The sequence below is a fragment of the Triticum dicoccoides genome, chromosome 2B (assembly GCF_002162155.2).
Source record: "Triticum dicoccoides isolate Atlit2015 ecotype Zavitan chromosome 2B, WEW_v2.0, whole genome shotgun sequence".
NCBI lineage: Eukaryota > Viridiplantae > Streptophyta > Magnoliopsida > Poales > Poaceae > Triticum > Triticum dicoccoides.
The window spans coordinates 753,518,609-753,532,498 of NC_041383.1; the positions used below are offsets into that span (position 1 = coordinate 753,518,609).

General features: G+C 41.9%; 1 protein-coding gene across 1 annotated transcript; it reads left to right on the forward strand.

The window, feature by feature from the left end:
- Positions 1 to 2,779: 2,779 nt before the first annotated feature.
- On the forward strand, positions 2,780 to 3,597 carry LOC119368603 (glycine-rich cell wall structural protein-like). Its single transcript, XM_037633814.1, has 2 exons — positions 2,780 to 2,979; positions 3,081 to 3,597. The coding sequence occupies exons 1-2, from the start codon at positions 2,904 to 2,906 to the stop codon at positions 3,398 to 3,400; spliced, it is 396 nt and encodes a 131-aa protein (XP_037489711.1). The 5' UTR covers positions 2,780 to 2,903; the 3' UTR covers positions 3,401 to 3,597.
- The last annotated feature ends 10,293 nt before the right edge of the window (positions 3,598 to 13,890 follow it).

The window sequence follows — 13,890 nt, forward strand, 5'->3', positions numbered from 1 at the left end:
TCGGCCTCAGCAGAAGTACATGCCTAAGCAAAATGTCGTGAAGCTGAGGAACAGATCCACTAGAGGGACCCCCTTAGAGCATCTCTAGCAGACCCCGCAAAAAGCCCCGACCCGCAAAATAATTGCCAAAATGCCGGTCAGTGCGGAAAATCCCGCCCGAACAGACCACGCAAACGCGGTCGGCCTACAAAAAGTTTTTAGGGGCGCGCCAAAATCTTCACCCCAACCCGCGAATACGCAGCCCCCCCCTCCCCGGCCTATCGGTGCCCTGCATATAGAGGGAGAGGTTGGTGGGGAGGACATTTCAGCCCATGCTTTTCCCCACCAACCACCTCCCCTCTCCCCCTCGCCCCGCTGCCAGGCCGCCGCCCACGATTCCAGCGGAAGTAGCCGGCAGGAGCATGCTGAAAGGCCGCCACACGCACGAGGTTGCCCTCCCCCCACCCTCCTGTGTCGGCGGGCCGGAAAGTTGCGGATCTGCGGTCCTTCATCACGGGCGGCCGGATTTGGCTTTTCCGACCACCGGTGGCTGCGCCAAGCAATAGAATGGTCGGTGAGCATCTCGCGCAGCCCCGACAAAGTCCAATCGCCGCATGCAGGTACAGGTTCGTCCTGTCGCTGCCGCCGATGGTTTGCAGGCACGGATTCAGCCGGGCTCAGCACTCGTGCAGAGGCTCTGTGGCTCGCCGATGCCGCTCATACAGTGCGACGACTGCACATGGACAGTGCTGCGGCTAATTTCGGGCACGCCGAAGCACCCCGGATGGGTGTTCTTCTAATGCGAAAATGATGGGGTACGTGTTGTTTACATTCGGCTTTGGCACCGCATTCTTTGGTGCAATTGCGATAGCTCATGTCGAACATCATCATGTGTGTAGGAAGATGGATGCTCATTTTGGTTTTGGGACACTGATTTATTGATAGAAAGAAACTTAATAGACGTTCGTGCACTCCTTAGTAGAATCGAAGGCAATGCAGCGGTTGCATGTGCAACTAGAGGGGAAGCAACGTCTACTTCTTTAGAACCAAAGATGAAGAATAAAGAATACAAAATCAAGAATGCACAGATCAACAATGAATGCATGGAGAAGATATTAATCCAACTAATGGGAGCAGTTATGGAAGTTGAAAATCTTCTAAAATGCATAATTGTGGCTCTTGTTTTTTTTGGTCTTGCTATTCTAGCAAAGATTTGGTGATTTCCTATGTATCCAATGTTGTTGGAAAAGCAAAAAAATGCATTATGTTGTGTCAAATTGAGGTGCAAATTTAGGATTTGCGGGCCGGCGGGAGCGGCGCCAGACCAGACCCCGCAAAGCCGACCCGTAAAAGAGCATATTCCGCGAATATCCTTTTATACGGGTCCGTTTTGAGGGGTCTGCCTCTGCGGCCGTCTGCGCCGGCCCGCAAAACCATTTTTCCGCGAACTGCAAACGCGTTTTGCGGGTCGGCGGGATGCGGGGTCTGCTAGAGATGCTCTTAGCCAGGCGTCATGTCAAAAATGTATGAGGTTTGCCACTGTTAATGTCACTTTTCTACACTTGTACACATCTTTAACCTTCATAATGTATTTCCAATAAGAAGAATCTGAAAATCTAGGTTTCACTGAAGCCACCGTTTTATTCTGAAAATATTTGGCTCTAACAATAGACTGGCACAACTCAGTATTTTTCTCTAATTTCCACCACCAGTTAATTAACTGGTTGGTGTTTTGCTTTCTCAAGACAGTAACACGTAGTCCCTCCTTACTCTTAGATCTATAAATCACTTTCCATTTAACCATATGATATTTTTTTCTTTAAACTCCCACCTTCCCAAAAGAATTTCCTCCTAGGTTTGTCCAGTTTCTTTAACGAAGTATTATTCAGCATGAACATATACATGAAATAAGAAAGGGACGCCAGCCAAGCTAGAATTGATGAGAATAAGTCTACCCTCCATAAGGATGCCACCTGTCCAAATGTCCAACCTTTTCAACATCTTAGCTAGCAGGAAATCACAGTCAATAGTCTTAAGCTCAGGAAAAAAAATAACAGGAACCCCTAAATATTTCATAGGCAAGGAACATATCAGCATAAAATTCAGTAACACTATTATCTGCCCAAATAGAAAAAAAACATCAAAAACATAACAGCAACAACTTAATGTTTTAAGCTTTCTCAGGGTCATGAACAGTAATTAACACCGTGTCATCCGCATATTGACAAACATTAACCCCATTATCAATCAAGTCCGGAGCTATACCCACATGAAATTTGTTTCTGAAGATGAAAATATGAAGAAAAAATGATAGCAATGGCAAGCATGGTGAACAATCAAATCATTAAAAAAAATACATGGTACATGGCCGGTTCTAAGAGCCACCACGTTACCTTCGAGAACGACCATACACGTTTCAACGATCTCCACTGTACAGCTCTCCAAATTCAGAAGAAGACATGTGCATTCTATCCGATCGATTTGGATGTGCAGCTACATTCATGCACCCGTGTCACAATGGTATGATAATATCTACCGGAGCTGATCGATGCGTGCATGCATTTACGCCGGGTCGAACTTTGTCGCGTTTCCTCACTCCTGCGCGAGGTGTCCACAAGGCAATAATGCATGCCGTCCATCTCCCAACCGGTACCGCGCGCTCGTGTCCCACCAACGGGGCCCTTCGCACGTCCACGTAGTGTTACATGTTGCCGACAACCATGCATGGATTCATGGAGGAGAGGAGAGCCGAGAGCGCAGCCTCAACTTGGTCACAGCTCCTCCTATCCTATCATACCTCCATTGGCCTCTCCTGCCTATAAATTGGCTTCGTCTTCATGGGTATATTTCTCATCCATCACACAAGCTAGCTACTAGCTACTAGAAAGTACTTACTGCTCAATCGGTCGACGAGGGTGTCAAGCATGGCGTCCAAGGGTCTCGTTGTGTTTGCTGTCCTGCTTGCTGCGGCTTTCCTCGTGGCCACAGCTGAACAAACTCGTGAGCTAAGCTAGCAGCGCGTCATTAGGCTAACTAACCTGTTGCTACTGCTACTAATCACATGCATACCGTTTTTATGCATACCGTTTTTATTCATGCAGAGGCCAAGAAGGAAGAGACTAAGGCCGGTGTTCAGGGTTACCACGGCCGCGGCGGCGGAGGCGGTGGTAACCATGGCGGTGGCGGAGGCGGTGGGTACCCTGGCCAGGGGGGGGGCGGCGGCGGCGGCGGCGGTTACCCTGGCCACGGGGGCGGCGGCAGCGGCGGTGGCGGGTATCCTGGCCACGGTGGCGGCGGAGGTGGCGGCGGCGGCAGCGGCTGCCGGTACCAGTGCTGCGGGCACGGGCATGGTGGCTGCCGCTGCTGCGCAAGCCCCAACGAGATCCCGGAGCCCATGTATCGGGCGGAGGTCCGCAACTAAGTGCCATATGCTACCTACGGATGTTGCTACTTGCCTACACGTAGTAACTACTCGTATATGTGTGCATGTATGTATGTACGCGTACGTACAGATTGCACAGTTATGTTTATCCAATAATACCAGAACTCTGTTCTGATCGTGTATTCACCCTGTAAGACTTCTCTTTCTTGCACAATACATAATACTCCTACATGCAACTGTCATGCATGTTATAATAACAAAATATCATGACTCTTGTTCGAAACCGTATACTAACTCGTATACAAATCCGAGGTATAAAATTAACCACGTATAGTTTTGAGAGGGCAGCCGTCTGCGACGTGAGGTTATGTCAAAGAATAGTCTTTGATATTTTTTTCTAGGAATATATTTCGAGGTTTAGCTAGGCTTGCCCGAACACACCTCTCCAACGATGATGTACAAAACAGCACAAAGTGGCAGCAGCGAGCACAAATTCATTCACATCACAAAGATAATACAAAAAAAAGCATTGAGAACGATTACAAATATTTTTACTGTGCACATAACGCTATCCCGCCAAATGTACTACTCCCACCGATTTAAATTACAATGTTGTACTAAAACTGTATCAATTAGTTTGAATCCAAGGGAGTATCACAGTTCACCTCCTGGTCTTGCTCATTTTTTATTAATGAAATTCAGCATGTGTTTTGTATGATTTCTCTAAGAAAGAATTCGGCAACATTTTCTTGTACATTATACATTTGTGTCTCATACACACAGAACCACACCAGGTTCTTCCTTTCCTAACTCTGGTCCGAGACAGGTGCTACAACCATGAAAAACATTCCGTGCCATCAGTTAATGTTTTTCTAAAGTTTTCACTGAAGTTTGTACCAATAGGCTTACCCTAATCATGGATAGGCTTATCTCTAGCTAGTAAGTAGTAAGCAGTCTGCTTCATTAAGGGTGCTATATATTAGAGAGTGTGTAACAGCTCATGAAGCCATCCACTCAAGGCTAAATCCCATGACAAAGGAGTAGTGCTTGAACTAATTATGAGAAAGCTTTTGATAGAGCAAATCTAGATTTCCTTGTTGAGCTGTTGGAACTTATTAGAGGCTTTGGCTGTAAATGGCCAGGTTGGGTCCATAAAATGACTCATGAACACTAGTGCAGAACCAGGCTTTAGCGCCGGTTCGTAACGGCCTTTAGTGCCGGTTCGGCAACCGGCCCTAAAGAGTGAGGACTAAAGGTCCCCCCCCCCTTAGTACCGGTTCATCATGAACCAGCGCTAAAGTGCCACCACGTGGCACGAGCCAGGCCTTGGTGCGTGTAGGACATTAGTACCGGTTGGTAACATCAACCGGTACTAAATGTTTGGGCGTGTTTCGGTTTTATTTTTCCTTTAGTTTTGTGTTTTTAATTTAATTTAGTGATTGTTATACAATATAACGAGTTGTTAAATCATTAGGTGAAAGTACCGCAGATTAGTTTCGACTGGATGCATGTGGATCCTAGCTAAGTGATCAAGTATATGCCATATCCATATTATACTTGATCACATAAATTAGGTGATCAAGTATAATATGGATATGGCATATACTTGATCACTTAGCTAGGATCCATCCAGCTGAAACTAATCTGCGGTTTCTTTCATAAATGATATAATAACTCATCATCATCATATTAATATAAAAACTCTTGCATCATATCATCAACAACAGTATATACTAGCTAGCTAAAAATCATCATAGTCATCATTACCACTATTTAATCATCATAGTCATTACTGCTATCTAATCACCACCAACACTAGCTTAAAGAAGAAACATTCACTTGTACCAGAAGCAAAGATATCATCGAGTTCAACATGGTCATGATATTATAAGCGTTCATAACACCACAAAAGCAAATCACTCTTTGAGATTAAGTTCAGGATGAAGAACACGGACATGAGAGGACAAGTACTAAGAGCATGAACTAGCTAAATCACTCCTACTGCTCTCTCTCAGGTAAAATAGCATAGAACATGTATAGCTCTCCTGATTCATCATACTGAAGCATGCAGATGAACCTATGTCCTAATCGTGGGTTGTGCTTCTCATTGCTGCCCCCTAGTACTTCTCTGCGATCATTAACAATTTTGCTCCAATCTTTCACTATTAAGCATTCATCGCTTTCAGAAATCCTGAATGCACACATGTGCAATGTAGGATATCTTTGCCGTAAGCTAACAATTGACATGCGACTTTTAGTCTCAATCCACTGAGGCACAACTGTCATCTAGAGTCTCTGTAAAATAACATCGTATAGTGATTAATATACTTAGCAATAAAAGTTTAGCAAAAAAATTATGTATGCAAAAGATGCACTAAGGACAAATAGTAAAAATCTTACCATCATTCCTAAATAGATGTGACCGTAGTTCAATACGATCACTATTGGTCACGCATTTTGAGTACTAACATTTCTAAGTGCAGGAAGAAAATTTGTCTTGACAGTATGAACATCCTCAAGCCATGAAATATAATGACTTATCTCCTGACAGTTTAGTTCAGCTCCGGGACAGTAGTAGGTCCTATCTACCAAGCGCCGGACATGTTTGCTTGAATGGAAATAAACTGTCAATAAAAATTAGTTGTCAACTATTTTTGAATAAACAATATCAAAGACATCAATATGGTTGAGAAACTCACATAATGGTAGAACTGGAGGCGTCTGCACATCGACCCAGATGTCTCTATTACCTTCAATATCATCTTCCGGATGAATATCAAAGATGATAACCATATCAGACTCAAATGCATAAGCCTTGCATAGTGCTTGCCAAGTTTTGAATTCAAAATAGATGTGTGTGTCTGCATTGTATACTTTGACGTTGAAAGTATAACCATGCTCGATTTTCAGGTAAACTCTCTTTACCTCCATAGTTTCCATAGCACTAAAACCTATCTTATCCAAGACAAAAATTCTTGCATGGCAGGGGATGTGCTAGTAGAATAGTGAAAATTAAAAATTATAAGTTGAAGCAAATGAAGCAAATGAAGCATATATAAGTCATGCTTAATTATGAAAAAAGACTTGTTCTTGTGACTTACTGTATCGAATTCGAAGGTCTCATCCAGCTTGATGCTGAATCGCCTATCATCAACAAGGAAATTTCTGCCGCACATGCCGCGCTGGTCTTCACAGTATTCGCACATAATGAAAAAAATTTCATCGTCAGACGACATTTCCTATGTTCATATAGGTGAAATATTAAACACTTACTAATTCTATTAATTCAACTAATTCAACTACTTCTATTAATTCAACTAGTTATGTAAATTCAACTAATTCAACTAAGCATTTACTAAAAATAAACTCGTTCTATTAATTTTCTTACTAAAATAAACTAGTTCTATTAATTCAACTAATTCAACTAGGAATTTACTAAAAACAAACTACTTCTATTAATTTACTTACTAAAATATATAAAGTAGCTATATATAGTAATATTTTAATTAGATCATCAAATCTCATATACCTAAATTTTCTTACTAAAAATAAACTAGTTCTATTAATTCAGCTAGCTCAAATAATCTCATATCCTAAATTTTCTTACTAAAAATAAACTAGTTCTATTAATTCAACTAGCTCAAATAATCTCATATCCTAAATTTTCTTACTAAAAATAAACTAGTTCTATTAATTTTCTTACTAAAAATAAACTAGTTATATTAATTGAACTAGTTCAAATCTCATATATATACCTAATTAATATCTAGCTAATTCATCTAGCTAACAATTGACATTAATATTTAACAACTTTTCTATCTAATTCATCTAACATTAACATTCTAACATTTTTATCTACGTAATTTATCTAACATTAATCTAAACAATAGAAAACAGAAAATAAGGAAAAAAATATGTGTGTGTGTAGTGTGTATGTGTGTGTGTGTAGTGTATGTGTGTGTAGTGTGTGTGTACGAGCGGGGGGCAGCGGCGTACGGGCGGCGGCACGAGACAGCGACGCGAGGGGGACGGCGCGACGACGGGCGGCGGGCCAGGGGCGATCGACGGCGCGATCGAGACAGCGACATACACTACAAGAAATATGTCAACTTGTGACCACCACTATTGGTCACTGAATGGTCATAGTTTCCATTTGTGACCTTTTTGTGACCAAAACCATGTCAAAAGCTGACCGTCGTAAACTGACATTTGTGACCTTTCTTCTAGAATGGTTGTAGACCTTTATGACGAAAAAAGGTCGTAGATTTAATGACTAATTATTTTAGTCACTAGCAATCCGACCACAACATCTCAGATACACCGTGGCAAACTGACGTGGCAGAATTATGACCAAATGAAAAAGTCATAAAACCGAATCTGCCCGGTCCATTTCAGCCGTCTACATGGGCCAAGCCCAATAATTCAGCCCATTTAATGTTTTTTCTCTTTATTTTGCTTATCTGCATGGGCTTGGCCCAAGAATTTGGCCTTTTATTTTCTGGGGATGGAGCCTTTTTCTGATGAATTTTTTTAAAGTCCACTATTGTTTTGGGCCACAGCCTTTTTAGTCTAGTTTGAATTTGGGCCTTGGCCTTTTTATTTTCTGTTATGCAGCCTTTTACAAAAAAATTTACAGTCAATTCTTGTTATAGGCCCAAGCCTTTTTAGTCTAATTCTTGTTTGGGCCTCGACCTTTTTGTAGTCCAACTAAGTTTAGAGCCCAATTAATCAAAATGATATTCTATGATCCAAACAAAACTCAAATAATTCAGAAAATGCATAGCTTCACAGCAAGTGACTTCACAGCTTGCAAAACTTTACAGCCATCACAGCAAGTAACTTCACATGTTCAACAACATGTGCATAACTTCACAACCATCACAGCAAGTAACTTCACATGTGCTCCCAGGTTCACAAGTGCTCCCAGGTTCACTTGCTAAGTGCAAAATGCAACAAACTGCATAAGTTCATGACCTACTACGACATAAGTTCACGACCTACTATGACATGTTCAAAGGGAAACTGCAAAGCCATCAAACTGCTTTAGCTCCAAAGAGAGCCATCAAGTGGGCTAACTTCTCTTCCTGCTCTTGAGACTTCTTGCGCAGCAACTCAAGTTCCTTGTCGCGTGCAGCTTCAGATTCTTCTGCCTTCATCTTGATTGCCACCAATTCTTCTTGCATCACTTCAGCTTGAAGCTCGGACCTCTCCAGCTTCTGCTCAAGGTCACGAACATGAGCAACCACTTCAGCAGTTGCTTTGCCAGAGTTGTTCCTAGATGACTGGAGCCCAACATTCCCGAGGAATGTGCTTTGCTTAACCTCAGTCTTGAGCACTTCTTTGACAATTTGAATAGCAGACTTTGGCTCTTCACCTTCTAGTACCGGCGCGTCCTTCATTTTTTCCATTTCAAGCTAGCATATGGAGGAAAATGATAGGCATTAGTGGGAGATCTATTTCACATTTTGCAAACCAAACCAGCACACAAAAATGGATTATTTGAAGTAACCAAACTAGCACACAAAATCTATACAAGAAGATGATGACTAGTGACCTGGAGACATGCAATTGAAACAATATGATCGCTTCATTAAGCCTAGAATGGTGGTTTTATATAAGATGGCTTCTCGAGTGAGCCGATCATCAAACAACATTCAGATCAAAATTCATCATATCATAAAAAATGCAACAAATAGCTACAACAAGTTCTAATATCTTTGTTGAACTATCAAACAACATCAAAGCATGGAACATAGCGTGTGTTCTTGACTGGCTCCTAATCAAACAGCATCAAAGCATCAAACAACATCAAACAGCATCAAAGCTGGCTGTGAATCAAACAGGGCTGAGGTTTCAACAAAGCATGGAGTGACTTACTATAGTAGTCTTGACTGGCTCCGAAAACCCGTGCTTGTTGCTGTTGTGCATGGCCTTAAACAAGTCAATAGCAGATAGCTCCTCACCCTTACGCTCTTCTTTGTGAAATGGTTTTCAACAAAAATCAAAATATTATTCAGCAAGAATCAGAAATGTTATTCAATGAGGATCAAACGGTAAGGTCTCTAGAGAAAAGTTCTCACAGTGGCAAAAATGTGTGTTGTGTAGTGCTTGGAACCAGTTCTCTGATTGTACACGACTTTTTCTCGATTCATCTTGTTCGACACATAGGTTTCCTACAAAAAAGCATACTGTCAGCATGATCTAGCACTAGCCTATCATGTGCAGAACATAAAGCATCAAACAAAGCAGAGATAAACCTTGTGTCTTGGGGTAGACCACATCTCCACCAGAGCTTGCCATTCACCATCCATCAGATCTGGCACCCGAGACTTAATGCTGACTTTGTTTGTGGCTACGGTATCAAAATACTTCTTCTTGATCTGATGGCGTCTGTTCTTTGAATTTTTCTGCAGAATATCTTTGCACGCGGTCTTGATGGTCTCCGAGTTCGTGTTCATCTCAAAATTTGCCTACCAAGACAGCAAACAAGGTAGGAACAATATTAGTGATCATGCATAGGTGTAACAGAAAATAGATAGCACATTAACTATGAAACAAGTAGCTTACAACAACTTTCCCAATGTAGTTCTCCAATAGACTAGCATTTTTTTGTATAGATTGAAGTGATAAAGAACCGGAAGATGGCTTCTTGCAACGAGTCCACACTCAGAAGCAAGCTTTGCTACCTGCAGAGGCTTCTCTGGACGCTTCATCCCTTCGGCAATTTGGATAGGCACCTTGTTACCAAGCGACTTGGTGATTCTCTCTAGCCCTTTGCCCTTTCTAGGTCTAGTCTTGGCAGTCATTGCATCTGAAAATGAAACTGAACTCATAAATTAGAATAGAAATCGACAAATGCAGGAATCGACAAAAGCATACATGATCATTCCATTTGGAAAATGCACTAGTAAAAGATAGCATTGCAAAGGTCAACTTGCCTGATTGAAGCACAAGCTGCTGCTCTTCTTCATTGATGACAACATTCCTGTCAATAGAAGGCGCAACAGGGCTGAGGTCTGTGTGGACAGTGCCTGCTTCATCAATGCAGATAGTTCCTCTTTCATCTAGGAAGACGGTGCCACTTCCATGCATGCCGAGAGTGGTTCCTTCATCCATGGGCGGCAACTCACCACCCATTTGCACCGAAGTCTCAGAGTCCATGCGCAACAGACTTTCCTGATGGTCCGTCGCAGTCGCCATCTTTGCTTTCTGCCTTGTGACTCTATCAGGGGCAGGTTCATCAGGTTCCAGGATCCTCTTTTTTGTCCTGGAGCTGGGGCCATCACCCTTCCTGGAGACATTGCAGCAGATGTTTCTGAGGTCTTGTTCTTCTTGGTGACTGTCTTCTTAACACCAGGCCTCTTCATCCTAGATTCCTTCAGTGCCTCGTATAAACAGCACGGACAAAAGCATTAGATCACAAGAGAAATATGTGAGCACAAGGAAACACATAGCATAAAAGAACCCCAACCCTCCAAGCAAGACAGAGTTTGCACCTTAACAGCCTTGTTCACTACGACATCATCCACTTCCTCTCCATCAATAACTTCATCCTCCTTAGGATTGTACTCTGGGTCATCATTGATAACTCCACTACCTTCTTGAACCTCATCACTTCTACCTTCTTGTACACCTTTTGTTTTCCTAATCATCGACGCTATTGCACTGATGCCAAGGGACTAGAACATCCGATTGTTTCTCATGACATTTCTAGCCCTAACCTTCTCGTACTCGGTGAGAGGCTCTTCTTTGCATGATAAAGGAAACCTAACTATTAGGTGAATGTTTGGAATGCATGGACAGACAACCAAACATATCTTCTGAAATTTTATTATCATTTAATCCTAGTTATTCAGGTAAGGAAGACTAACAGCACACAGGCACAATTAAGCCAGCTTATTCAGATTGTAGCAATACATTTCACTTAGCATATTAAGACACAGATTTTATGAAACTGACAGTATAACCAGAAGGAGCAAGTTGCATACCAACGGTTGGCCTGATATTTGACCTTGTCCTCCTTGCCATGGATGATCTTGAGGTGGTGCTTGCAAAATAAAATAAACAACAATCAGATACAACAGGGATAAAATAAAATGATGCACTTGTATCAATAAAGGAAAGCATTTGGACCATCGTGCACATACATGTAATACATGTGAAACAAACTTGATGGATCAACAATACAGTGATCTAGTGTTATTAATTAAGCAAACATGTAAGTGCACTAAACAAGCATGCATGTACACTGGAAAGATCTGAAGCATCTCTTAATATCTTCACTACATCAAGCAGGAGGTAGTAATGTACATCAAGAAATCTTCCTAGTGCCTCATATAAAGTACACAACAAGCAAGCAAAGTGCTAGTAGTACTGCTAATGCAAACCCTAACCCTATGTATGCTAGCAAGCAACTAAATTGATGCAAACTATATATGTGAAGCAATGCATTAGCAGTAATATATGTGAAGCAAACTACATCAAGCTAAGTGAATTAAGGTTGTGGTACCAGAGACAAGAACATAACTCACCTGTATTACAATTATATATAGTTGTATACAAATACAGTGCACACGAATTATACTTCAGCAATGTGGATTAGCAAAAACAACTATTTACAACAATTACTTTTATGTTTTAACTTGCAATTTTATCCATGTACATGCAATCATCTATAAGCAAATGAATTACTCAACTGTTTTCCCTAATGGAAGCAAGCTTATGCATCCAGAGCAATTGATTGCCCAACAGTTGATGAATAAAGAAGCAAGCAGTGTTAACAATAATACTAGGCCTTGAAATCATGCTTATGCAGGCAATTTAGAAGAGTATATCATGAGGACCTTCAAAATAACTAGTTGTTGCCACAGGTAAAGCATGAAACCACTATACTTGCAGAAGTACAAAAGCAGATGAAATAACTATACTCAACTATTGATTATGTTGCCTCTACACACCAAACATGGCTACAGACTAGAAGAACACAAATTTAGACATTTCAACAATTAGAATCAACCTTGTATATTACAGCACCCAAAATTATCTAGCACCAATATAGTACATATTAAAACTAGTCATACTGCCTTAACACACCAGGAATTCCAAAACCACAATAAGTACTAAGCATTCTCTTGTTCACTGGAAAGAAGAACACAAGCTTCATGCACATATCATAAAAGAAGAACACTGCTACAAACCCCATGGGCACATCATAAAAGAAGTCTTCTACTTGAACAATCAGGATGGGCTGCTGGTACAGCAGTGATATATCAATCAGGAAAGATATGAAGCATCCCTTAAAATCTTGACTACATAAAGCAGGGGGTAGCAATGTACATAACTCAACTAAGTTAATTGGTGTCATTACATAAAAGTAGCACAAAGTAACAAACTAACACATCTAGCCAATCAATAGAATAAAGCTCACATGAATGGCAGATGGACTTAAACATTTAGTAATGAACACCATGAATTAACTAGACCAACCCAGAGAGCATATATCACACCTACATGAACTAATCTAGTAGTACAGTGAGCAAAAAGCTTTCTATATGAACAACAGAGTCCCATAGGAAGCAACGAGAGATCAGCACTGCCACTGACCAATTTAGCAAACCCAGGAACATAGCTATGGAACTAGATCATCCATATGTAAACCAAAGCATGGCAGGAGCTCACAGGATAGAAACCAAACATGAATGGGAACCTACAAACCCTAGATAGCATGGGAACAACAACTACAGAGCTTTAGATTTAGTGGTGACCATAATCAAGAACAAATAACAGGATTGGCAGCAGAGGGAGAGGGAGATGGAGATGGACAAAAACCTGATTTTGTGGTACCCGTGCTTGAGCTCCTCCTCCTGATGCTGCTCAATGACCTGCATGACAAACAAGGCCATGGATGAGCTGCCACAGGGCATCCACATGACAACGCAAAACATCAAGCAACGACATTGACAGGGATGCAAAATCAAAATAGGGAATATAAAATCTAGAATAAAGAACCACCTCCCTGCAAAACCCTAACCCCATGAATCCATCCCCATCTCAAAATCAGATGACCAACGACATGAACCCTAACCCCATGAACAAGAAGGGTATCATCCCATGAATCCTAACCCCATGAATCCATCCCCATCCCCATCCCCATGAAGAAGAACCCTAACCACAAGGAGATCCTAACCCTAACCATCAGGAGATCCTGACCCTAGAAGATGCACCATGAGATCCACCGAACCACCAGAAGATCATAACCCATGAGATCCACCGAACCACTAGAAGATCCTAACCAGAAAGAGATCCTAACCCTAGAACATCGAGGGGAGTACATGTCGTCATGTTGTAGATGATGCAGCGGTGGCTCCTGTTGCAGTTGTCGCTCACGTCTACCCTCTTGTCGCCACCGTCATCAATGTAGAGGAGCGGAGCGGCGATTCATCGTCGGGGAGCAAAGCGGGGCGGGGCGGAGCAGAGGAGGAGGGGATAGGGTTGCGGGGGTGGGAGGGGGTATTCGTCGGGGCTGGGAG

Excerpts from the sequence above, each read along its gene's own strand:
- LOC119368603 (XM_037633814.1), top strand. The coding sequence starts at position 2,904 with ATGGCGTCCAAGGGTCTCGTTGTGTTTGCTGTCCTGCTTGCTGCGGCT. Across the intron at positions 2,980-3,080 it reads GGCCACAGCTGAACAAACTC|AGGCCAAGAAGGAAGAGACT; the intron begins GTGAGCTAAGCT and ends TTATTCATGCAG.